General features: G+C 46.2%; 1 protein-coding gene across 5 annotated transcripts in view; it reads left to right on the plus strand.

The window, feature by feature from the left end:
- USP33 (ubiquitin specific peptidase 33) overlaps window positions 1-27,774 on the plus strand; it is a 407,644-nt gene that overhangs the window by 292,876 nt on the left and 86,994 nt on the right. For all 5 annotated transcript variants that reach the window (XM_085602029.1, XM_085602031.1, XM_085602030.1 and 2 more), the window contains 2 exons: window positions 9,540-9,621; window positions 11,281-11,389. In XM_085602029.1, the coding sequence (XP_085458155.1) occupies window positions 9,540-9,621; window positions 11,281-11,389 (191 nt within the window). The remainder of the gene's footprint in view (window positions 1-9,539; window positions 9,622-11,280; window positions 11,390-27,774) is intronic.

The raw sequence follows: 27,774 nt of genomic DNA on the forward strand, positions 1-27,774 counted from the left end.
GTAGCCTAGCACAGAAGTGACTCTGCAAAGATTGGTGCTGACCTGAGCTATACTTTATATTAGGAGTTTGGCCTTCATAGTGTAGGTCTGAAGTGCTTACTGGAAGATCTGTGGTGTTTTCTCTGCAAAATCTCCCCTAACGTGCAGTTTCGCTACACTTAAGCCTACAGGGTCCAACATGGTACCAAACTTGGGCAATACATGTACAGCGAGTTTGAATTGTCTATTCCCCTATACCCTCATCAACAGCTTTGGGGAGTGGAGGATTAGACATATTTCTCTGGCTCAGCTCAATAATCAGTTTCTAGTCTTTGTCCCTCCTAGTGAGTCAAGTTAATTTGAGGTAGAGCCAGTGTGCTGCTGCATTCTGGACAGAAGGTGGAGTCATAATAGGTCTTCTGACTCAGACACTTTTTAACAAAACCAAGTGTGTAGAGCATGTGAATCTACAACACTACACCCTACGAAGGAATAGTTTCAGGTTAAGTATCATTTGCTTTCTACGTATTCAATAGGTTTCTTTCCTCTTTTTGGGTTTGTCACTAACCTGGAGATTAGCTTCTTTATTGTCCTTCTGATTGGATGGCTTGTATCCTTCCAAGGCTCACATCGGGGAACGACATTTTTCTTTAGATTTTTGCCCCATGTGCGACTTCCTCCTAACATCCTCTCTCCCCATCCCCTCCTTGTTGCTCCCCACATCTCCCAGGTCATCAATATAAGCCCAGCAACTAGTTTATTTTTACAGGTTTGAATAAACAGTAGATTCTGTAAGGTTGGTTTTCCTCTTTTCTTGCCTTCCATTTGCACACAAAGGCATCTGGTTTGTTAGCTGGGGGAGGGAAGGGCTACAACACTCATGTTGCCTGCATCTGAGGCAAAGGGTTTGCTTAGAGTGAATGTATAGAAGATGTCTCTTCTGCTGTAGGCCCATAAATCTGCTTCTTGGGCTGCTACAGAAACCAAATGGCCTGAGCATTAAATCCCGATCAGAGTCTTGTGTAAAGAAAATGTCAAATTTTTTCCTTTAAATTCTCTCAATTTCCCTCAGGAAGCTGTTACGTTCGGTTAAGTACTGGTTCACTGACAACAGACTTCTTAAATTCTGTTAGGAGTTTCCTGCGTGAGATTGAAACAAACCATGCGATTTACAAAGATTTAAAATATTGAATACAATGGTCAGTTTTGAGATACTTTTTGATATGTGTTAAGTACTTTCATTTTTTTTTTTCAACAAAATGTTTGCTTTACAGCTAGAGTATCCACATGATATAATATGCACATATCAATAAATACAATAGGGGTATGGAGTCTAGGGTACATTTCATCATTACGATTACTTAGTCCAAGCATGTTGGTTCCAATATACCCAGCAGCTAACAATTTTACTTTTGTACATTACAGTCATCTTTCTGAATCAAGGGTAAAATTCTCCCTCAAACAAGCATTCTGAGTATAAATAAGTTTCACATATTGCTGAATGACGCAAAACATATGCATCTGATTAATAGAGACTTCTAGCCTCAGATTCCTTAAATTAGAATTATCCTGAGGCGCCAGACTGGATCCGGACATTTTTCGCGAGTATTTCCCCTGTGCACCATTAGGTGGCGTTCGAATCTGTGTGTTGTCTTCAGTGCCATAAGTGACGCTGGCGTCTTCAGCTCGCTGACTTCAGTTCTTTTCTTTCCGCACTATCCAGCGCAGATCCTGAGACCTATGTCCAGTCATTTTTTGTCAAACTTTTTTCGAGATCTTTTCTCCTGGTGCAGCAGGTATGTCAACTACGACAGCCGGTTTCAAGCCATGCTGCGCCTGTCATCAATAGATTTTAGTGATGGATCTGCATCTTGTTTGCATCGTGGTTGCGCTCGAGGCAGCAGAAGCAAAGTCCTGAGTCGACTGCCAGGCCATTCACCCCAAGACCTTGAGGGAGCAGTCCATCAATCTCTTTGCAGCTGGATGTGCGATGCTGCAACGGTCTCGATCGCGGTCAAGAGGAAAGTCCCACGATCCGTCACAGAGCCCTAGATCCCTACGCCCTCAAAGTCGTCTTCCGCTAAGTCCCACAAAAAGAAGAATAAGAAGAAGTCAAAGAGGTCTTCGACTTCGCCTTGTCCGTCCAAGTCATCCGACGAGACGAGGGAGCATCTGCACTCGAGGTCTGGCTCTGCGGTTGAGCCTGTGCTTGTCCAGTCTCTGTGCCTGCCTGAGTTTCCAAGACCCAGAGCGACCCTGCCCAACTATTGAGAGTTTTATGAGGCCATACACCTCGTATTGGTCCTCCCTTCCCTGCTTGCATTCCTTTAGGCTCCACAGGTTTGTGAGGTGCTCCTACTGGTTGTGCAGGTGCTGCCCATGGCCCCGAAGGTCGCCCGGGCCATACTCTCCCAAGCTATGGCAGATGGGAGGAATGCAGCCAAGTTCATGATCCAATGTGGGTTGGGTCAACCGACTCGCTAGGTAGAGTATTTTCTTCAGCAGTGGCCTTAGAGGCACTACGCCTGGCTGAGAATGACTGATTTTTCGGGGGATGTCCAAGCTTCGGTTTTGAACATGCTCTTTGATGGCTCCCCTCTCTTTGGTGACAAAGTGGACTCTGCGCTGGAGCTCTTCAACTACAGCAGGGCTTTGACCATGTCCTTTGGCCTTTTTTCGCCTTTCCATGGCCCCGCCTACCCGAGTCTGTCTTTTGCGGCCCGGAAGGGGCTTCCAGCCGTGCCTTAACGCTCCCAGCCATGGCAGCGCTCAAGCTTCCTAGCCTCTGCGTGGCCAAGGATGCGGTACCCACAGACCCCGTGGGTCAGGCAGCCAACAGCCAGCCAGTCCACAAACCTCCAGCAGCCACAGCCTCCAAACCTCTTTAGTTCACCCTCCAACCACTATGGGCAGCCAGTGAGAGGCATTATGCTCAATCACCTGCACCCCTGAAAGCCGATCTCATCAGACCCCTAGGTTCCCCAGATTGTCTGAAGGGTCTGCTCTTCCCCTTCGTGACTACCCATCCACCCATGCCACCAACGTGCAACAGGTTGACGGAGGACCATCTCTCCTTACACGGCGGAGTGGTGGCTCTGTTGACCAAGGGAGCAATAGAGGGGGTGCCAATGCCAGAAGTAAGTTGTAGTTGTTATTCCCGCTACTTTCTGGTGCCCAAAAAGGAGGGAGGCCTTCGTTCTATTCTAGGATTGCGCCCTCTCAATTTCTTCCTCAAGAAGGAGAAATTCAAAATGCTCATGCTTGCTCAAGTCCCATGTGTCCTGGACCCGGGAGAATGGAGGGTAGCGTTGGATTTGCAGGACTCATATTTTCACATCCCTATCCTGCATGCCCATGGACGTTACCTGAGGTTCACAAAGGCCACGAGCACTTTCAGTTTGCCCTGCTCCCTATTGGCCTTACCAGCACCCCTTGAATGTTCACCAAGGTGGTGGGGCTGATTGCAGCTCATCTAGTCTTCCCCTGTCACTTCGACTGGCTGCTGAAGGCGGGCTCTCCCTGGGAAGTTGTCTCCCATCTCCAGACGACTGTGGATCTCTTGCTCTATCTGGGGTTCACTATTAATGTGTCGAAGTCACACCTGACTCCCTCTCAGATGCTCCCTTTCATCTGAGCTGTTCTGGACATGGTGCAGTATCGGGCTTATCCTCCCGAACTGCGAGTCCAGGATATTCAGGCTATAATGCCGATGTTTCAGCCTCTGTCCTGGGTGTCGGTGAGACTTACTCTGAGGCTGCTGTGTCTCATGGCCTCCTGCATTCTGCTTGTGACTCATGCTAGCTGGCATATGCAGGCTCTGCAGTGGGACCTTAGGTTCCAGTGGGTGCACCATCATGAGAATCGAGGTGGGTGCAGGCCTCCTGAATGCCTTTCTGCCCAAACCACTCCTGCCCAGAGTTCTCAAGAAGATCAGGAAGGACTGGGCCCAAGTCATCCTTGTAACTCTGGACTGGGCTCAGAGTTTGGTATCCTGAGCTGTTTAGCATGGCCATCAGTCCTCTGGTCAGCCTGCCCCTTCTGGAGGATCTTCTGTTGCAGCAGCAGGGAAGGGCTCTCAACCAAAACCTGTCTACGCTCTGCCTTCATGCGTAGAGATTGAGCAGCAACAGTTGACCGTATTTGACCTTCTGCCCAAAGTTATCAATGTTATCTTGGCAGCCAGGCATTCCTCTACCAAGACAGTATACGCCTGCCATTGGGCCAAGATTGTGGCATGGTGTGCAGAGAAACAGGTTGACCCTCTTTCTGCTCCCCTCTCTCGGGTCGTTCTATTTATCCTTTCCTTTGCCCAGCAGGGCTCTGCTTTGAGCAGATTTAAGGGCTATCTTTCTGCCAGATTAGCCTTCACTGTTTAAATTCCTTGTTGTAAATAGGTTTTTGCAAGGTCTGCAGCACATGTTTCCACCGTTACCCTTCATCATGCCTCAGTGGGACCTTACTCTAGTACTCACCTTTCTGATGGGTGCCCCCTTTGAGTCACTACACAACTGTCCTCTCAGGCTCCTTAACATCAAGGCAGCCTTCCTAGTGGCAGAAACATCTGCTCAAAGGTCCAGTGAGCTTCAGGCTTTGTCTTCTAAGTCTCTCTACATTAACGTCTTCCCAGACAAGCTGGTTCTTCGCATTAAAGCCTCATTCGTGCCGAACATTTTCACTCCCTTTCATGTCGTCCAGTCCATTACCCTTCCTACCGTCTACACTCCGCCACATGCCTCTAAGGAAGAAGAGCAACTCAAATGACTGGACCAAAATACAGCATTGCCGTTCTCCCATAACCATATGAAAGAGTTCCGGGTGGACAACCAACTCTTCGTGTGGGAGCGAAGAAGGGAAAGGCCATGAAGAAATGGACCATCTCATGAAGGATCGTGTTCTGCATTAAAATCTGCTACGCATTAGCCAAGAGGCAACCCCCAGTGAGCTTATGTGCTCATTCCACCAGAGACAGGTCTACGAACACTGCGTTGGCACTCTCAGTTCAGGTCTTGGACATCTGCCAGACAGCAACATGGGCATCTCTGTACACATTTACGAAGAAACTACTGCCTGGACAGTCATTAGGGATGGCCAATTTGCCTGTTCGGACCTGAAGAACTTTCTAGTGTGAAATTGTTTTGCAGACCCATCTCTGGGTAGGTATTGCTCGGGTATCTATTCTAAGGTAAGGAATCTGCAGCTAGATGTCTCTATCAGATGAACAATTTATTTGCCTTCTGTAACGCCTTATGTGGTAGAGACTCTGCCTAGTCGCAGATTCCTTACCGACCCATTAATCCTCCCTGATCTGCGAACGGATTTATAGGGAAAGGGCGGTTACCCTTTCCCTATAAATCCTCAGGGCCCTAGTTTTCCACACCTTTGATCAGTGTTCTTAGTGGCTCCGTCCATTGAAAGTCATGAAAAGAAGCAGACGTCAGCACGCTGGAGTGGTGCCTATATAGGCACTGCGCACGTCACTTCCGGCGTGGAAGATGCCATGCGGAACCGAGCGATGCCACCTACTAGCGCGCAGGGGTCACGCTCACAATATCTAGATCAGTCTGATCCCTGGGGATTATTCTAAGGTAAGGGATCTGACTCTAGATAGTCTTTACCAGATAAGGTGATACCAAAGGTAAGTAACTTGTTCATTTTCATTGGCAGCCAAATTTTCTTGAGTTTGTGTATTCTGTTGTCGATTAATGCTGTCACCAGGCAGGTCGCTCCCCCCATCCGCCACGCAGCCCCCTGTGGGTTGAACCTCCGTTGCCGCTTTTGCCGCCTGACTGCACGCTCCCTTTTTTATTCTGTACCCCTGCGCTTGGCTTTATGTGCCACTTTGTTTTTTCATTCTGTGCCCCTGTGTTTTGCTTTCTGTACCCCTGTGCTCAGTTGTCCCTCTTCCGCCGTCTTTTCCTGCCGTTTTTTCCCCGAGTTTTCCCTGGGTTTTCCCCCGCCGCTGAGCCCCTGCGGCCCCGCCCCCTTCACTCCCATTGGCCGCCCCGCTCCCACCTACCAGCTGCTCCTCCCTCCCTCTGCCCTCATATGGAGGCCGCGAAGCGGACGCGCTCAGAGGGCGCGCCGCTGGCGCGATGGAGGCACGCCTAAGGCAAGCCCGTCTGCGCCCGTCCGCGCCTGGACCGCACCCAGCGCCAGTACCCCTGGACCCCGCACCCCCCGACTGCACTACGATGCAAGCACCCTCCACGCACTCAACACCAGACTAGACCACCCCTGCTACCGGGCCACCCCGAAACGCACCCAGGGGCCTTTCACCTGCCGGAACTGCAGATTCACCAGCATCCAACCCTCCACACCACCAGCCAGAGAACCCAACTACCTCCGCTGCATCCTCCTCAACACCCGCTCCGCTCGCAAGCACGCCATCGAACTCTGGGACCTCCTAGACTCCATCGCCCCCGACGTCGCCTTCCTGACGGAGACCTGGCTGAACGCCACCTCAGCACCAGACATCGCCATAGCCATCCCACAGGGTTACAAGATCTCCCGCAGAGACCGCACCAACGGAGTGGGAGGAGGAATCGCCATCATCTACAAAGACTCCATCAAAATCTCAACGAACACCGATGATGCCCTCACCACCGCCGAGCACATGCACTTCCAGATCCACACCGACCCCAACACCACCCTCAGAGGAACTCTCATCTACAGACCTCCCGGACCCCGCCCACAGTTCAGTGACACCATCGCCGACCTCATCAGCACCCATGCCCTCGCTTCCACAGACTACATTCTCCTCGGGGACCTGAACTTCCACCTCGAGAACAACAACAACGCCAACTCCACCGCCCTGATCGACAACCTCGCCAACCTCAGACTCAAACAGCTCGTAACGACACCTACTCATGCCGCTGGACACACGCTCGACCCCATCTTCTCCGCAAGCCCCCACGTCCCCTTCAAACACACCACCAAACCACACTGGACCGACCACCGATGCATCCACTTCACCTTCAGCAAACCCACCACACACCACCGCACCCAACAGCTACCACGCCGCTGCTGGGGCAAGGTCACCGAGGACCAACTGACTACCGCCCTCGCCCTGAGACCACCCACCGACCCATCAACTGCGCCAACACCCTCGCCCCTCTCAAGACCTCTACAACCAACCACACCAACAAGAAAGCCGCCTGGTTCACCGAGGACCTCTGGATCTCCAAGCACACCTGTCGGAAGCTGGAGAAGAAATGGCTCCACAACCGAACACCAGACAACCACACAGCCCTCGAGCGCCACCCGCAGACACCACCAACTCATCAGGACTGCCAAGAAGACCGCCTTCAAGGACCACCTAGACAACAACGCACACAACACCAAAGAGCTCTTAAGCATCGTGAAAGAACTCTCCAACCCCAGCTCCAACACCAACGACATCCCGCCATCTCAAGACCTGTGCGACTCCCTGGCCACCTTCTTCCACCGCAAGATCACCGACATCCACGACAGCTTCAACTCCGACCCCCCCGCACCCACCACCGAGTCCACCACCTCTGCGACTACCACTCGCACCAGTCGCCTGACCGTATGGTCCAGCGTCAGCGACGAAGACACCATCAAAACCATGAACTCCATCCACTCCGGATCCCCATCGGACCCCTGCCCTCACCACATCTTCAACAAAGCCAGCGCAACCATCGTGCCCCACCTCCGGAAAACAATCAACTGTTCCTTCGAGACAGCAACCTTCCCAGAAAGCTGGAAGCACGCCGAGATCAACGCCCTTCTGAAGAAGCCCAAGGCGGACCCCAAGGACCTCAAGAACTTCCGGCCCATCTCCCTGCTCCCTTTCCCGGCAAAAGTGACCGAGAAGATTGTCAACCAACAGCTGACCCGCTACCTCGAAGTTAACAACATCCTGGACCCTTCCCAATCCGGTTTTCGCAGCAACCACACCACCGAGACCGCCCTCATCGCCGCCACTGACGACATCCGGACCCTGATGGACAAAGGAGAAACAGCCGCCCTCATCCTCCTGGACCTATCAGCAGCCTTTGACACGGTCTGCCACCGCACCCTATCAGCACGCCTCCATGACGCCGGTATCCAAGAGAAGGCCCTGGCCTGGACCACATCCTTCCTCTCCGGCAGAACCCAGAGCGTCCGCCTCCCACCCTTCCGCTCCAAAACCACCGAGATCATCTGCGGCGTCCCACAGGGATCCTCCCCCAGCCCGACGCTGTTCAATATCTACATGGCCCCCCTCGCCCACGTTGCACGATAACACAACCACATCATCTCCTACGCCAACGTCACCCAGCTGATCATATCCCTCACCGAGATCCCCACACCGCCAAAGCTAACCTCCACAGAGGAATGAAGGCCGTATCCGACTGGATGAAGGACAGCAGACTGAAGCTGAACTCAGACAAGACATCATTCTCGGACCCACCCCATCAGCCTGGGACGACTCTTGGTGGCCCACGTCACTAGGCACAGCCCCGGAACCCACGGACCACGCACGCAACCTGGGGGTCATCCTCGACTCCACTCTCTCCATGACCAGGCAAGTCAACGCCGTCTCCGCGTCCTTCTTCAACACCCTCCGATTGCTCCGCAGGATCTTCAAATGGATCCCCCTCGACACGAGAAAAACCGTTACCCAGGCCCTCATCACCAACAGAATCGACTACGGGAATGCCCTCTACTCAGGCTCCTGAGACGACTCGAACGCATCCAGAACGCCTCGGCCCGACTCATCCTCGACGTCCCCCGCCGCAGCCACATCACACTCCACCTGAGAGGCCTGCACTGGCTCCCCGTCAACAAAAGGATCACCTACAAGCTCCTGATCCACACACACAAAGCACTGCACAACACCGGACCCACCTACCTCAACAACCGACTCGGCTTCCACACCCCCACCCGAAGCCTCTGCTCAGCCAACCTCGCCCTCGCCACAGTCCCTCGCATCCGAAAAACCACTGGCGGCGGCAGATCCTTCTCCTACCTCGCCGCCAAGACCTGGAACACTCTCCCCACCATCCTACGACAGACCCAGGACCTGCTGGCCTTCAGAAGACTCCTCAAGACCTGGCTCTTAGACCAGTAGCAACCCCCCTCCTCCCCAGCACCTTGAGACCCTCTCGGGTATGTAGCGCGCTTTACAAATGCAGTGATTGATTGATTGATTGAATGCTAACAGTTTTTCCATAGCGTCTGTTTTCCAGATTTTCCCCACCACCAGTGCGGTTTCTTCAGTATTTCCAATTAGTTTACTTTAATTTGTTAAAGAGTGCTTTTCAAACAACCATTGGCAAAGTCCAAGGTGAGACATATCGGAATTGTTAACGCTCGTGTCATTCTACAGTTATTTTTTTATATGGATGGTATGTTAAGGAAAATAAATTATGGATGTAGTTTGTAGGCCTCTGTGGGTTTAAACTGATGTGATTTGCACGATATACGTCACTAATGCCACCATTTGCCCTGGCTTCTTCTTTGAAGCAATCTGAAAGTTAGTTTTACCCTACAAACAAGGTGTAGAGATATAGTGTTTTAAGGGATTTACGGGATAATTTATTTTTCTCTTGTTGCAGGTGTTCCTCCCCAAAAGAGTGGTTATGTGGAAGATCTGGTTGTTATGCTGCCACAAAACATATGGGACTATTTGTACAGCAGGTATGATCTTTAAAAAAGGATATGAGTTTCCCAGTTTTTTTAGTTAGAAATTACATGTAGTTGTTACATTACAAATAAATATTAAGCACACCTTTAAAATAAAAAAACAGTTGAGTAAATAAAACGCCATTGTTTTCTCTCAATCACTTAAGATCACTTTCAGAAATAGTTTCCAGGTTAAAGTGCATGGCTCCCAGCCTTGCTAGGCAAGTGTTTTAAATATTATGTATTTTTTTTTTTAAAGCACAGTTTTTCAGTTGCTAAATCCAAACCTTATTTGCCACATATAGCGTTAAAGAAAGGTAATGTGATAAGGCTCCCCATTAGAATGTACAGTGGATGGTTACATTTTAAACTCTGGAGTTCGAAAAAACTCTGCAGTTCCCGAAGTACCGTATTCAACCTGTGTATTCAGTAATTGTAGTGCTTTAAAGTAAATCATAAGGTAAGCATATGAACACGTATCATGCAAACAAAACATTTTTCAGGATTTTATACCAGACTATTTTAGAGGCTTATGCCATCATTGCGAGGTGGCCCAGATAAGATTGAAGTAATTCTCACAGCAGGTGAAATGCAATACTTGAACTTTCTGAATTTACCAGGTGCTTAATTTGAAGTGTTTCTCATCTAAAACTGGGGCTAGCCATGCAGAGTGAATTTGTTCTTTTCACACCAAATACCGCATTTCTCAGAACTTAACAGGCATTTGTCCCTACGTAACTTTTGGCAGGTAAGGTAAATTGTGACAGCTTTGACATGTTATAATTTACCTGGGAAAAAATGCAGAAATTGCAGCAAAATAAATGGGTGTTTGTGCAGAGACAATAATGTATTGTGCCCCTCGTAATGAGAGACTAAGTGGATTAATTTTAAATTAAATGTTAAAAGTAATTTTTATTGGTCACAGATTTATACTTGTATAAAGTCTTAACTATACCCTTCGAAAATCAATTTGTGTGCCTGCTTTGAAGTCCTAACTTTAAATCGATCTGAGAAAACATTTCTTTATATTTTGTTCTGCTATAACATCTGCTTCTCCAGCATTGGATCTTTCATAGATTCACATGCGTTAGTCATTGCTCCTCATCGTGGGAATCTCCAGTAACTTTAAATAGCAGTATACAGTGTTTAAATGGCCATTGGTTCAAAAACAGTGTTTGTTTAATACTACATCCACCTTTTTTTAAACAACCCAAACCTCATCTAGTTAGGTGGAAGTGCCAAACTCTTTACTGCCTGAGAGGCCACCATAGCTTAGTTTTATACCCCACAATGTGAGTTGTTCCTGGGTTGGTATCTTTCATAGATTGACACACGACTCTCCATCCTACTTATCTACTCTAGTCTACATATCCTCCACACTTCTGCTCTCCAGTCTGAGCGATGGAGATTTCTAGGGGGAGTAGAGAACTCAGCACTTCTACCTCATTGGTTGATGGTTGGGTTGTTTTCAAAGGAAGTGGATATGCTACTAAACAAACATCGTTGGTGGGCCTACAGTCGTTTAGAGACACTTTACTGTTGGTTAAAGGTACCAGGGGTTTCCAGCCTGATGACGTGGAATGATTTAAGCATGTGAATCTCTGAAAGATACCCAAGTTGGATAACTGAAGCTACAGGTCAGCATCTAATGTTTAACTTTGTACCATAATCTAGGTATGGAGGAGGTCCAGCTGTTAATCATCTATATGTTTGCCATACCTGCCAAAGTGAAGCTGAGAAGATTGAAAAAAGGAGAAAACATGAATTGGAAATGTTCATTCGGGTAAATCTTTTTTACTTTGATGACCCTTTGATAATCTTTTGGCAAATTTTAATTATAGTTTCTAGTGCATAAGTTTTCTAGCCAAGTTAATTTGTTTTTCACATCTCCGTGTCAGGTATGTTAGGAATTTCTTCCAGTGGCATTGTGAGATGCTAAGGAAACCTTGGCATGCTGATGATACTTACAGCACTTTTCAAATGTAACCGCATCCTTGTGTTGTTAATGGGGAAAGATGGGTAGTAGTGTTTTTTTTCATCGCACCTCCTATATACCTACAGATTTGTAGGAATAGTATTGAAACCATACAGTTTTGAGTTGGTACTCACTCATATACCCTACTACCCACGGTTGCAAACAACAACAAACCCAAAGGGTCCATTGTACAAATTTAAATTATACAAAAATACCGAAGCACTCATAAGAGAAGTCCAACAAATCATGATCCTTGTGAATATGTCATCAAAACAGCCAGCACGTGTTTCGTCACCAGCAGTGACTTTTTCTAGGCACATGATGTGGTGTATATGGTAAGTCCTGTGTTAAAGTTCTTCAAATCATCAATTCATCCAGTATATTAAAGAGTGTTTTATACAAGGGTGTAAGTATGCTTGAAATATAAATTTTAATGACCTTCACTCTAAAAAAAAAACGTTCCCTCCATTAAGTATACTGAGAGACAGCTCACTCAATAATTGCGGGTGTGTAGTTCAGGAGTCCATGGTAAGCTGCCAACCGTATGCCACAGGCCGTCCGACGGTTAGTACTGCGCCCGGCGTGCCTTGAAATAGTCAATGTTACTGACTAATCACGTGTCTGAGAAGCACTGTTTTTTTCCATAGACTGGAGCTTCATAGACCAGGCAATCAAAGGGATACATATTTGGTAGGTAACCTGGCTCCCTAAACTACACCGGCCAATGGGAGTCTATATCTCTACAGTGCTGAAGACAACGGTGGGTACCTGTGACAAAATACAAACCTTGAAGAACCTGTTGTAATAAAATAAAACATGGGGCAAATGCATAAGCTTTCTTTCTCAGGACTTCAGAGAATTGTCTTGCCCGACATACTTACAAATATCTGCCTTGCACAAGGAGAACAGGGTCGTACGGGGTAGGGTCTAACCAATCCCTGTCCACCCTGACCTGGCTAATGAATACAATACTCTATACTATGTGGTGCGGAGAGCTGTCGCTTACACTATCTCTATTCCATCCTGCCCCTATCTACCAAATCTATCCTCGATTTCTTCTCTCTTGACCTCTACCAAGTTATGTCTTGATTCTGGATTCTTCTCCCCCACCGGCCAGTGGATGTAGGTGGGTAATTTTGTATTGTTGATTCTCCTTTGCAAAAATCTTAATAACACTGAGTTAAACCAAAAAGTATGCAAAACAGTGATTGATTGAATGCTTGAATTAATCTCCGCCACTGGTAATTATTCGGGGCTGCTTTCCATTCCATCGTTATTTTGCACACCATGTCACCTCAGTTTGGACCCAGCTGTATGAAAATCCGTCTTGACCCTGCTCCAATTGGAACAGTCTAGTCTGAACTGCCAAGCAAGGTCCTCCCTGAACCAGAACACATTGTGGGCACATGGCCCACGTCTTGGCATACCCGTCCCACATTCAAACGTTGGCATACTTAGATGGGTATTTCTCTCTTTTACTATGATGCATTTTGATGTTTTAGGTATAATTTCCCCTCCCATGAAGTACTCGCATTGCAATGCTTCAGGTGCGTTGCGACAGGTACAATTTGCTTCTTTGTAATGGGCAGTTGGCAAGACGCATAGCAAGATGTCCATTTGTATTTGGCAAGACTCCATGTTGTGGTGCTTGTTTTTGCTAATTAGAGCATCAGGGTGCCTGACTGTCCTCTTAATTCTCATTTATTGTTCAGAATGCCCATGGCCCCCCACCACAGTTATGTGGCCACTCGTTAAGCTTGTGTCTCCAACAGCCTCCCTCCTACTTTGCTCCTGTTTAGGCATTCATAGCGTCGAAGTCTCCTCTGCCACACAACTGGCAGCATTGGTAATCTAACCTCAGATGCATCTAACATAAAAGTAACATTCTGTCATGAAGTGCTATGCGCACCATGTATGCCTTTGAAAGCTACAGCCTATAATATGGCTATGTGCAAAGAACAGTGCTGCATCATTGGGAAGTGTCAGTCTGGCAAATGTTATCATTTTAGTGTGACAGGTGGGTGGTTCCATTCTGCCATCTGTGTACTCTAGTTATGTCTGGCACACCACTATTATTCTGTTGCTAAATTTACTTCAGAAGAACATGACGTAAATGCAGCACTGTGTATCATAAAGTGCCAGACATGCCTCATAATAATTATAAAGCAGCGGTTGCTTATCTATCTATGCTACAAGAATAGGGCTGCATCAACAAGAAATCATGAGTGACCATGTAGAAACCTCTAGTGCAGCTGTGTGCAGAAGAGACAGCGCTGAGGACACCCTAATGTCCAAGATGCAAATTAACTTTTCAAGTCTGTTCTGCACAGATTCATGTGCTCTGTTAATAAGTTCCTTGTAATCCAACCGCTCATGCTTGGTGCATATTTTTCTCGTGCTCCTTTGCCTTTCATGGGAAAACAAACTGGGTGTTAAAAGACATGAGTCCAACAGGTATGGAGATTAAACTGGGGAATGGAATGTTTTGTTATCTTAAGAACCCTAATTTGGTTCATGCTAATGCCTGTGCTGCTTACCTAGCCTCAAAGATGTGAAAGAGTAAGAAAGCTTGCATATAACAGTTAACCTTCTTAAGATGTTCAGCTCTTTGAACTGTTAAGGCTGCAGGAAAGCAATGCATTGATTAGGTAAGTACCACTGCCAATACCAGCCCATTATTGCCACCATCACTTTACTAATACAGCATTCACCAATGCCACCTCAACTAACACCACTCCATTACATCAACCACCATATGAAGACCAGCACCCCCAGTATCGCCACAACTGGTGCAACCTATAACACAATCAGCATTACTAATGTCCCCCTATTAACAATATCAACACGAAAACCGCTGTCCCACCAATACCATACCTTAATTCCCAAGCACTGGCATAACCAATAAGTCTTGCTTTAATGTGCTACTGCATGGAAACATTTCCGTGTGCCTGTGTTTGCATCCATTGTCACATGAAACATAGACCTATAGGCTTTCCCAATGCATTGTTTTACTGCAACTCTAGCCTCTTCTCCGTTAATGACCCATCTGTACCTCTCTTGACTACCCTTTCTTTGTGCAGCTTAAGTTCTAATGCTGCCTATCCAAGAGCATGCATGCTATGTATGTATGCATTATGTTTTCATATAACACCGAGCAATTCTGGCTGAAGATTGCCTCCACTTGAAGGCTAATGCTCTGTAGTAAAGCATCATCTTGTATTGTTGAAAGAGTTGGAACTGTGTGTTAATTAGATGAAAAAGTATTGACATTTTATAAAAGAACTTTGTATGGCACAGCAAAAGACTGTGTGTGAGACCTGTTCTAGGGTGTCTGAGGAAACCTGTTGTTTCCAGGATCTGTGGTAGGTCTATTGTCTCCCACTGGTGGCATAGGACCACCAGTACTAGTGCACTCTGATATGATAACAAAGTTAGTTCCTTTGGACTGTGGATTTACCAGGGACAGAAAAAGTAGTAGATGTTAGAGACTTTAAAACACCTGCCATAGTAAGTAGTAAACAATAAATTGAATGTCCATCTAATCTAGTACTGCAACATCTTATTCGGAAGGTTTGTATTTACCGATAGATAAAGTAGGGTGGTTACAATTACGATGTACACAAATATTATTATGTGCCTGGCACAACATTTTAACATGGACCACTATGGCCAAAGATAACCTAAGGGATAGATCAATGTGGTTGAGTCTCATAGAGGAAAATCCCAACCAAAGATTCAGTGAACCCACAAGCCATAACACCATGGTAGAACACTGTTCTTATCTAAGTTCTGCGGCACTCTGGTGCACAAATAGAGAGATTTTCACAAAAGTGCATAATCCAGGTAAAGCACTACTAGAGGTCCATACATGTGAGTATCAGAGAGATACTGTTCATGAGTCCTCAGACCAGTTAAGGAAACAGCTGTTGTCACAAATTGCTCAAAGTTGTAATTGGAAGTAAAGGCTGGAGTAGGTGGTATCACTCCTTATGGGAATATATTTTTCTAAATGGACTAGACTCAGTCAACGTTTCTGAATAGTGAGTCCTACTGAGCTGTCAAAACAAAATGTCACTGGAAACCCAGGGATACAAAGAAAGATTGTTTTGTCACTTATTGCTGGTTTTGGCCAGCTGCACTGCAATGATCTTATGTCTCCTGGGTGATATGTCCTTTCAAAATGCCTTCCATGGAGTGATTCAATCAACTGCACCTTATGCTGGCCTTTCTCTTAGTCAGGGAGACTTCTCCTTTCCTTCTGGGCACTACAGCCTCCTATTTCTGCTTTGTTACAGCAGTAGACTTGCTCCATAGACTATGATTTTTTTTCACACTCCTTAGAGTTCTGTATCCGGTAAATGTCATATCAGGTCTTTAATGTGAACACTCCTCATAGGCAGGTAAAGTACAAAGCCCTTGGGCCCGGAGACCTATTTAAGGTGTACAAGCAGAAATCAGTTGCTGACCATGACTAGCTTTCTTTCAAACTATTCCTCTTTTCCTCTTTGCTGGAGTTTTCTTGAGGTAGGCAGAGGTCAGGCTACTTAGAACTGACCAAGGTGTTCGTCAATTCACATTCAATTCAGTCAGGCTGTTTAAGCGATTGCCCCATGGATGTCAGGCATTGGAAGGGGAAGAGGGTTTCAGTGGAAAACAGGGGACATCATTTTACTGGTGGGAATAGAGAGTCCTCCCAGCTGGCCAGGCAGCAGCACTATCAGTGACTGTGTCATCTAGCAAAGGATGGAATTAAAGAAGCCTGTGCCCCAGAAAACTACAATCCACTTCCCTCAACTCGGGGGACATTACAACTGAGGCATGCATTTTGGTTGTGTTCCCTTTCAGCTGAGTCTATGCTCGGTTAGTGAACATCTCTTCTAAAAGGTGAAGCTCCCTCATTGGACCTTCAGATTATCCAGTTTACTAGACAGAAAACATTACTAGCTAGTAAAACATACAGGGCAGGGTGCACAGGATATTTAAGCCAAGGAATTATCTATAAATATTAGGGAATCTAAAATGAAGGTAAAAGGTAGTAGGCAAGTAACTTTGTACAGCAACCGCTAGCACCTCCCGCAACTTCTGTTTCCAATCGGCCACAACCACGAATCCCTTACATTCCATGCATTCCACATTCACAAAATGTGTTCTAGGAATGCGGTGCCAGACACAACATATCCCTTCCCGTTAACAATGGAAAGATTTTAAACACACACAAATTAACTAAAGAATTCTAATACAACAGAAAAAGCTAAGAAAAAAAAATTAAATAAATGGAACATTAAGATGCAAAAGAATAAATCATACATTAGAACAGCAATACAATTACATGCCAGTCACAAGGTTTGAAGAATCCCGGACAAATATTCAAACCATAACATAATCCTTAAAGCGATCGGGTACATGTTTCACAAATACAGATCGCAAACATGGTAAAAGCTCCTCACTATTCGCATCACCATCGTATCCCATACGACTCCGAACCAACTCCACCTTGTCCTCCGGAATCTCTATCATTATCCCACACACACCCATCACTCTTACACACAGCATGAGACATCACCTTGACTAACTGGACAGAAGGGAAATACCTCGACTCACCTTTCACGACATGACCCCCTTCCTTATCCTCACCCAACACCCCTCTTTCAAACACACATTTCTCTTAACATCCATTTAGGTTGTATACCCAGCTTAAACCTTAGCTCTAACATCCACCACCTTAGCCAAGCCTAAAGCATCAATAGTTTTGTGACCCATCCAGTCTCTACTCATTTAGGATCCAGGGACATTCCCTCGCAAAAAGACTAAAGGCATTATCACCGTAGACACATTAGATGTAGCCCTTTTTGCCCACAAAATTTTTTCCACTGACAGTTTCCAATCCAATTTATTGATTAAGATCAGTTCCAAGTCCTACTTCAATATACAGCTGATTGGTTCTACCAGTCCATTCCTTCTCGGATGATATAACAAGGTCTGTGTGTGTTTGATGCCATACTTGCTAGAAAAAACATTCATCCGAAACCAAATGTGTGCCGTTATCTGTCACAATCTTGTTGGTATAATCCTCACAACTGAAAACCTTCTGTAACAATCCTACTACAGCATGCGTAGCTACACTATACACAAATGCGACCTCAGACCACGTACACATGTAATCCAACAGAACAAAAGCATATTTAGGAAGTTCTCCCTTAATCTTAATGGGACCTGGAATGTCTACAGCTAGCGTAGACCAGGATGCCATGTCTGACTCCACCGGAATTATCATTGATGGACTGGTAACTTGGGTCTTGTCATTCATTATATACCTTTCACAATCCTGTACAAAACAACGAACCTACATTACTTGCCTTTTGCTGAATCTTTATGATTGCAAATCAACATTTCTCTGCACTGTGCTGGGTTGTTGGGGAAAGACAACTCCTGAAAGTAAAAGACACACAAATGATGGACGCAATGCGGAACAAATCAAACATTCACCCCCCGTCAAGAGATCTAGGTTAAATCCATCGTTGTTTTGCTCACCATGCCACTCCAGTTTAGACCCAGCCATATACCAATAGTCTTTTGTTTCAGCAAACACCAAAATGGCTACTTGAAATATCACTACAATGGAAACATTCTCAAGCATTTTAGTCATGTGTTTCTGAAATAAAAACGCCACTGAGGCCAGTCTAAACGGCATGCAACAAAACTGAAATATACCATCTGGTATAACAAATGTTGTACGATGACTAAACTTTTCATCCAATACAGCCTGGTGGTAAGCTGCACGAAGACCCAGTTTTAAAAACCACTTAGATTGTCCTAAAGGCGTTATCAAGCCTTCAATAGGTAAAAGAGTAGAATACTCTACCCAAATAGCATTTTTTAAGCATCTAGGATCAGTACATAGACACAACTCACTAGACTTTTTCTTAGCCATAAGCACAAGAGAAAGCCATAAAGTGGCATCGACTGGTTCAATAATGCCATCATCTTCCATCTTTTTCCAAATTTGTGAAAATTTATTTCTAGCGCTATGTGGAACATTGCACAGTCTATGCTTAACAGGAATCACACCTTCCTTGACTTTAATATTGTGAACAAAATTCTTGATTCCCGACACCTTTTAAAATCTATCTTTCGAATTCTTATCTGTAATTGAAATGACCAGAAAAACAGGACCTTTTAGACCATTTTTATGACCATATCAAAATTCGTTGATGCCAGCAACCCAATACATAATTTTTTTTATAGGCCTTATGCACCCTCACTTTGATGGTTTTGTTCTGATACCCAAAATCTGTCCAAAAGTACATTCAAAAGCATTTGTAATAATGCCTGGAGTAATAACCCCTTCTCGGACCAACAGTCATTGTATTTCTCAATAGAAATTGTAATTATCCTTATCACCTGAATCTATGAGACAGGGCGCAGAAGTACCATCAATCATTATAGATACATGTAGATCACTGTACTACTTCTCATTAGAAGTACAGTACACGCTTCCTACATCTAAACACTCAATCGGTAACACGACTTAATTAACTTGAACTCGTATGTACGAAATAAATTGGCATTTTTTAACCGACCAAATCGCTATTTCGGGCCGTTAAAAAATGCAAAATTGCCTTTCGGTATGTACGAAAGGCATATGCTGCATCACAAAATAGGATTTCTACCCAGTAGGAATCGCATTTTGCAATTTACAAAATAGGAAATCGCATATAGGAATTTCCTATTTGCAATTCGGTAACCGCATCTAAATATTATTTCCTAATTGTGAGTAGTTGCAAAATGGCCATTTAGGAAATGCAATTACCATTGAATCGTATCTGGTGGTAACCAGGTGCAAACTTTATAAAAAGGCATCCAAAATGCATCATAATCATTCCCAATGGCAGCTTCGTACATTCTGGCAAAGAGGATGAGCCTCCTTATGACCACTTAAGTAGGCTAGAATAGAATTTCTTTGCTTGAGAGTTTTTTTAAATAAATGTGTAAGTTGATTGACTCTGCTTTTCAATCTCTGCACCTTGTAACTCTACCCTCTTTCCTGTGCCACATCTTGACCCCCACGTTATTGATTCCAGGAATAAATGTTTTCAAATTATAGCACTGGTGCTGGAGCTTTTAAAGGTTGAAGTTAGTTATTTTAAACATCAAAATAAATAAATCAATTGCATTATCAACATTTAGACCATGTAGCCCTCTCCCTGGTCTCTTCCCAACTATGTACACATTGTTATTTTATACCTAGCTAGATTGCTCTACTGGGTACCTGGCTGTGTTCGAACTATTTGTAAGAATGTGTAGCGATAGGCAGATTTAGAAAGAAGACAGGCTATACCCGAACAAAGCCCGTAAGCCCATTGGCTTTAAAGACGTTTTGGGGGCACAGCCTTATTTCTGGTGCACAGTGTATATTGCAGAGTGTTTTGGAGCAGGTGAAAGGTCAATGCATTCTGTTAGTTCTCAGTTTGCATCAATGTTTGCATCAGTGTGGCTGTGGATGGGGTACAGTGCAAGAAGCATTACTCGAAGGTGCAATATTGGTAGTTTTTGGCAGACAAGTGAGTTCCACATATATTTAGACATTTGAAAGGGATCTGGTTGTGCAGTTGTACCGGAAAATTAGGCCATATAAAAATTGTAGGCTTCCATCTGTCTTAAACAGCATACACCAGATTTGCTATGTTGGAGCAGTATTTAACAGTGTATGCATTGTGGACCGTGCCATGGATACGACACAATGGTATCATCATGGGATGTGTGAGAAGAAAGCTCAGAATCAGGGCATACAACTGCTATCTTCCAGAGGCATTCCTAAAAGGGACTCCCACCAGAAATCCACCCGTCAGGAGCCACTAATTCTGTCACCAGTAGCAAGGGCTGTGCCAGTGGCGGCTTTCCCATGTGGACATCCATTTATTGTAGGGTAACCAGATTTAGTTTAACTAAAATCCAGGACAGGCTATATATAAAGAAGCAGGGCTACACTGTTCCTCTCATCGACATATGATTGTGCGGAAGGCACAGTTTCCAAGACATTGCTACATTGACTTAACTTATAAAATTTACAACAACATATCCTATTCTCACACGCTAAATATAGGTGTTTTGTGGGAATCACACAGTAAAAAATAAATAAAAGCACATTTTGTGGTCACCTTTAAATGTGCGTATTTTAACAAAGACATGTGACGAGTTGCTCATCTAATAAATGTTTAGAGTTATGATACAAGGTAATGGGAAGATGCTGAGCTGGTGATACTCTGGGGCTAAACACCATATATTATTTTTTCCCCATATATGTGACGCTTTGCTTGCAGAAAAAAAGATCTATGTAAAAAGGCCACAGTAGTATTAGGAAATCGCAGGCTACATGCATTCCCTTGTGCGATTCCCAAAGAGCGATTTTGACAGATTCGCTATTTGGGAATTGCTATCTAGGAATTTCGCACATATTGGACCTTGCAACTAATATCATTCATATTACTAATAATGTCACACAAGTCCTGATCTTGAAAACGCCTTACTTTCACATGTTTACCACCTCTTTACACTTTCCCAGAATGTCCCACATTGTTGCATTTCCAACATTACCTCTACTGAAACACATTTTTTGAAAAGTGCGGTGAACAAGTATGAGACTATAAAGGTTTACCTGAAAATTAACTTTAGCTACATGTGTATCTGAACAACCTGCTTCTAATTGCTTAACATCCTCTTGTGAACTTCCTATGCTTATAGAAATGTCAATGGTTATTCAAAGATGGGTTTTATAAGCCAAAAGTCTCTGTTGTGTCTTTTTAGAATGGCACCTGGAAGTAATCTGATCACTTATAATTTGATTTGTAAAATATAACCCTCAAATTCACAATGTACTGCTAACGTCTTTAAAAGCTGTGACATAGAAATCAGTCGACTCGTTAGGAACCTGCACACACGTAAACAATTTGTGACCTGCGCAACTAAATTCACCTTTCCCTCAAAATGTGTCTCAAGTTGTTTAATTGCCATCTGTTACTCATCCAACTCATCATGCTAGTCACATACGTACTCAGGTAAGTGATCTAAAACATTTTGGCCTTCAACCCTAGATAACAAAACAACAAATTCCATTGCCTATCTGCTTTGAACTTTGAACCATCAATGGCACCTAAATACGCATTGAAGAGCCAAAACCATAAACTCCTTCTTAATGGTGGATCTCCAGGATCTTGAAGAAAAGGAATTGGTGGAGTTACAGCCTGCATAATGATCCAATACAAAATGACCACTTAAGCCTAGAAATAAAGTTAATAAACATTGTCAGCAAAAATGAATAGTGCTAGTAATAAAGCAGAACAGGACAACTAAATTTGCTAGAGGGAAAAACTTATGATGGTAGATTAAATGTGGCAGTAGCTTATTCGTTGTCTGCGGTAGGATTTTAAATTTTTTTTAAATAAACGTGATAGTCAATGTTGGCACCTGCCATACCAACAACTTTAAGCGCAGTAAGCAGTGTTGACACCTTCCTCGTAAAATCATGCCAATCGCTGTTGACATATATTGCCAGAATGTACGCCAAATACTTAATACAACACTATAAGCAATCATGATAATCAGTAATAACACTAGATGGCGCTGTTCCTCCAAGGACTGCAATGGTTGTAAATTTACATTAAATAAATGATCACTGCCGGTATCTACGATAATGCTCCAAAGATAGAGCAACTGGCCTGAAATTGACAAACCTGGTCTTCACCACTGCCTCACAGGGTACAACAGAAGCTTGAAAGAATACTGCATGCACTTAGCGGGCGAGTGCTGCCACATGCATACGCCATAATGCTGTGCACGCTCTCCGCTGCTGCATCCATGTAGTAGTCCATCAAGCGGTGATAAACAGAGCATGTACACCACAGCGGCTTCGCGCAGTAGAAGTCAAGTTTGTGTTGCACTGCGGCTTCGTGGGAGGGCAGGTTTGCGCCAGGCGAAACAATTAAACTTTAAACAAGATAAAGGACCAAAATCAAAAAAGCACACAGCGCAATTCAAAACAATACCAGCGAAGTTCAACCAGTCCGTCAAATCCGAACCAAAATGCTTCGGAGATTTCACTTTGACGTTTTGACGATCCCTACACCCATGAACGCAGCGTACCAACAGTACATTACCTGGTGGAAGATGCATAGCTCTTAAATATGATGTTCATCGATAAAATTATAGTAAAGTTTCTATCTCTTGAGCTTTCTCTGTATAGATAATTAATTATACAAAGATGTAAGAACATCAGGTGCAAAGGAGGATCGGCTCCAACTGCCCACCGCAGAATGACATATTTCCCACATTCGATCAGCACCAAATGCCCACCGCTGAATGACATATTTCCCACATTCAATCAGCACCAACTGCCCACCGCAGAATGACATATTTCCCACATTCGATCAGCACCAACTGCCCACCGCAGAATGACATATTTCCCACATTCGATCAGGGCCAACTGCCCACCGCAGAATAACATATTTCCCACTTTCGATCAGGGCCAACTGCCCACCGCAGAATGACATATTTCCCACATTCGATCACAGCCAACTGCCCACTGCAGAATGACATATTTCCCACATTCGATCAGCGCCAACTGTCCACCGTAGAATTACATATTTCCCACATTCGATCACGGCCAACTGCCCACTGCAGAGTGACATATTTCCCACATTCGATCAGCGCCAACTGCCCACCGCAGAATGACATATTTCCCACATTCGATCACGGCCAACTGCCCACCGCAGAATGACATATTTCCCACATTCAATCACGGCCAACTGCCCACTGCAGAATGACATATTTCCCACATTCGATCAGCGCCAACTGTCCACCGCAGAATGACCTATTTCCCACATTCGATCAGCGCCAACTGTCCACCGTAGAATGACATATTTCCCACATTCGATCAGGGCCAACTGCCCACCGCAGAATGACATATTTCCCACATTCGATCAGGGCCAACTGTCCACCGTAGAATGGCACATTCCCCACCTTCCATTACAGAATCTCACTTAAACCAATGACTAACAATTAGGGTTGCACTATACCTTATTGTGAAGACATATATGAGATATTATTTGGCCTAATGCTCTATTCACAGCAAAATAGGCTATTGCAGCTAGCTAGAAAAATGTATGTCCACCCACAGAAATAGACTAGTTGAGGACACTACGGTAAGTAATGGCAATAGATATTTTATCCCATTCCTTGAAAAAGAAGAGAGGGATACATTTTGGATACAAAAGGTAATGGAACAGTAGTGTGGGCTATATGGACTGCACTGATAAATAAGTACTCGAAATCTGATATAGCACAAAGGTGTTCTCACTTGACTTGACCCCACTACTGAGCGGTCAAATTTCAGCGAAAACTAATTTTTGCAGCGTGAATCTTTCTGGATTCACTATGCTGTGCATTATTCCGCGATCTTGTGGTTGGGTCCGGATTCGTAGTCTTTTCTTTGTTTTTCTTTTTTTTTTTTTTTTTTTTGTAGCCCAGGTGGGCGGCGACGACCCACCATTTGGTGCACCTCCCACCTTTGGGGCGCCATCTTCAGATTCTTTTTTCCGCCATTGGGTCTGGATCGTCATCGGGAAGCTCCAGAGTTACAATCGAAGGAAGAAGAAGGAAAAGCGAGTTTCGTCGATAAATAACTACGAAGATATCACAGGAAAGGAATATTTAACATCAGGAGCGCGAAGAAGGAAGTGTTCCACCCTTTTTCTTCGACGCCCTTGGAGAATGCGCACTCAGAGGCCCTGAGCGCAATGGACAAGACGCCATTCAAGTTCTGCCCTAACTGCCACCACAAGTTCGCGCAGAAGGACCAGCATCTGGTCTGCAACCTCTGCCTACCGGTCGACCACCAGAGCAAGGACTGCAACGCCTGCTCAGCCTTCGCGCCGAAGACGCTCCGGGTGAGAGATCGTCAGCGAAGAGCCAACGCCAGCATGGAGGGCAAGGGTAAGGCCCCGTCGCTCTACAATCTGGACCTCTCCACAGACGATGAGGACAACGTCGCCGAGGGACCCGAAATCTTCACGGTCGTAGAGACCGACAAGAAAAATGAAGACGAGGTAAGAGAATCGTCGAGCTCAAAACACCCGAAAATGCCTCGCAAACCTGAGGGTGACTCGAGAAAATCTGAGTCAAAGTCCACGAAGGGAGCCCCGGCGCCGAAAACTTCGACGACCAAGGGGGGAACCATGGACAAGAGGCCGAGCGGATCCTTCGAAAAGTACTCCCTAGTGTCGAAAGACGCCGAAAGGCAAGGTTCGTCGAAGACAACCCATGAAACGGGGCGCTCGACGCTGAAGGACAGGTCGGCGTCGACGCAAGTTCCGTCGAAGAGGCCCGCGGTCGACGCCGAAAGCATCTCCGAGATGGAGAAAAAGAAGAGGCGGCTCGAGGCCGAAATGGAGAACATCCTTCAGAGGAAGAAGGAGTTCGACGCCAAGATGAAGGAATTCAAAATTCCAACGGCTCCACTGACGAACGTCGTCGAAATCGAGGACGAATTCGACACCGAGGGGCTACCGAGAGATCTCGAAGAGGAAGACGAGACCTATTATGAAGGCGAACCCGAGGAAGAAGACCAGCAGTCGTTCTACAGCTCGGCGCCACAACATCGAATGGCAGGATCTCGACACCGAAAACCCCGAGGAGCCCGTGGACACGTACCCTTCGAGGCCTTCTCCACCCGACGACATCGGGGTGTACAATATGGTGGTCAGGAGCGCAGCGACAGCCTTCGGCGTGAAACTGGATGAGGAGAGGCCGAAAGCCGATTTCCTCCTCGAGACCCTGCTCCCCGTCCAGACGAGGAGCCAATTCCTTCCCATGCTACAAAGTGTGATGAATCAGGGGAGAGAGGCCTTCAAGGAACCAGCGACTTGCCGTTCGATCACGCCCAGGATGGAGAAAAAGTATAAGCACTCTTCTCTGGAGCCCCCTTACATCAAGGGTAGTATCACGGCCGACTCCATCATAGCTTCCACGGCCAGGAGAAGGGCCAACGTGCCAGCAACTTCGGGGCCACCAGATAAAGAAAGCAGGAGGATAGACCTCACAGGAAGAAAGGTCGAGAGGAACGCCGCTATGCACTGGCGCATGGCGAATTCCAATGCACTTCTCAATAGGCACCAGTACCAGCACTGGGACGAGATGGGGGAGCTAGTAAAGCACCTCCCCGAAGAATACCGCCAAAGAGCCTCCCACCTGGTGGAAGAAGGTAAAAACATCACCAACTCTTGTATAAAGACGGCGCTGGACGGGGCAGAGACTTCGGCAAGACTAATGGCCATAGGGGTCACCGAGAGAAGACATGCATGGCTAAGAATCTCGGGATTCAAACCGGAGGTGCAGAACAACATCCTTAGCACCCCCTTCAACGGTGAGACACTGTTCGGAGCAACAGTAGACGAGAAACTCACCCAGCTGAAAAAAGAAAACGAAACGGCGAGGTCCATGGGGCCCTACAGCTAAGGGGGATGAGGAGAGGCAATCCCTCTAGGAGACCCTACGGTCGGGGAGGAAGCCAGCAGGGAGCGTCGCACCAGACGTTCCAGCAGGGTCAGCAGGGTGATAATCACGGACAACAAGGTCAACAGAAGCAAAACTGGCAGTACCAACCTCGGGGCCAGTCCTTTCGCGGGAGAGGGAACGGACGTGGACAGAGGAGGAGAGGGGGTGACCAACCCTCTTCAAAGTGACTCAGCACGCAGGAGGACGCCTACCCTCGACATGCCCCCAAGGGTGAGGCGCAATACAGTAACATCAAGGGGGAGAGAAGAGTCAAAAGCCTACGAGCACCCAACACCAGTAGGCGGAAGGCTGAGGTTCTACCTTCAGGAGTGGCGGCGTATAACCACAGACAAGTGGATACTGAACGTCATGCAATACGGATACTGCGTGGATTTGGAGAAAAGACCTCCAAACAGAAGACCAAGGGGAAGACAGAGATCGGCTCAAGAACTGGCCCTACTCAGAGAAGAAACCATGAAACTACTAGAAAAAGGAGCCATAGAGGCAGTGCCGTTCAGAGAACGCAACAAGGGGGTCTACTCGAACTATTTCGTGGTCCCGAAAGTAGACGGAAACGTCAGACCCATCCTGGACCTGCGATACCTAAACAAGTTCATCAGAACGCAGAAGTTCAAAATGACTTCGCTGCAGGAGGTGCTCCCCCAAATAAGAGACGGGGACTTCATGGTCACCGTGGACCTCAAGGATGCCTACCTACACATTCCAATAAACAGAAGGCACAAGGGCCTTCTAAGGTTCAACATCGACCAGGAACACTACCAGTTCACAACCCTGGCCTTCGGGCTAAAATCGGCGCCAAGGGTTTTTACAAAATGCCTGTCGGCGGTCGCAGCCCACCTACGAAGGCAGGGGATCCATGTCTACCCCTACCTAGACGACTGGCTGGTCAAGGCAAACACACGCGAGAAGTGCGAGAGACACGCAACACGCGTGACAGACACTCTGACGAACCTGGGGTTCTCGATACACTGGGGGAAGTCATCGCTGGAACCGGAGCAGGTGAAGATTTTCCTGGGAGCAAAAATCAACACCCTGAACAGCACAGTGGTGCCCAGCGACAGGAGAACAGAGGCCCTACTGAAGGAGACGCGTCTCTACCAGAAGGGGCGAGCTCTGACAGTGAGGTCAGTGAGCAAGATGATGGGGATGATGGCGTCATGTATCCAGCTGGTGCCGAATGTACGCCTGCACATGAGACCATTCCAAGAATGGCTACAACAGCAATGGTCACAAGCAAGCGGCAGTTGGGAAGATCTAGTGGTTGTTACGCACGCAGTGCAGGAGGAGATGACTTGGTGGAACAGAGACAACATGACAGCAGGGAGAAGCCTGACACCACCAAACCCAACAATGACCATTACCACGGACGCATCGCGAAAGGGATGGGGAGCGCACATGGACAACCTCAGAGTGAGGGGTCTGTGGGCTCCAGCAGATGCGGTACGCCATATCAATTACCTCGAATTGAAAACAATCCTGCTAGCCCTGAAGGCATTCCAGAGGCACCTGTACAACCAGAGGGTGTTGCTTCAAACAGACAACACCACGGCAATGTTCTACATCAACAAGCAGGGGGGGACACAGTCGTTCCCTCTCTCCTCTCTGGCTCAGGAGATTTGGAGATG

The sequence above is a fragment of the Triturus cristatus genome, chromosome 4_2 (genome assembly GCF_964204655.1).
Source record: "Triturus cristatus chromosome 4_2, aTriCri1.1, whole genome shotgun sequence".
Lineage (NCBI taxonomy): Eukaryota > Metazoa > Chordata > Amphibia > Caudata > Salamandridae > Triturus > Triturus cristatus.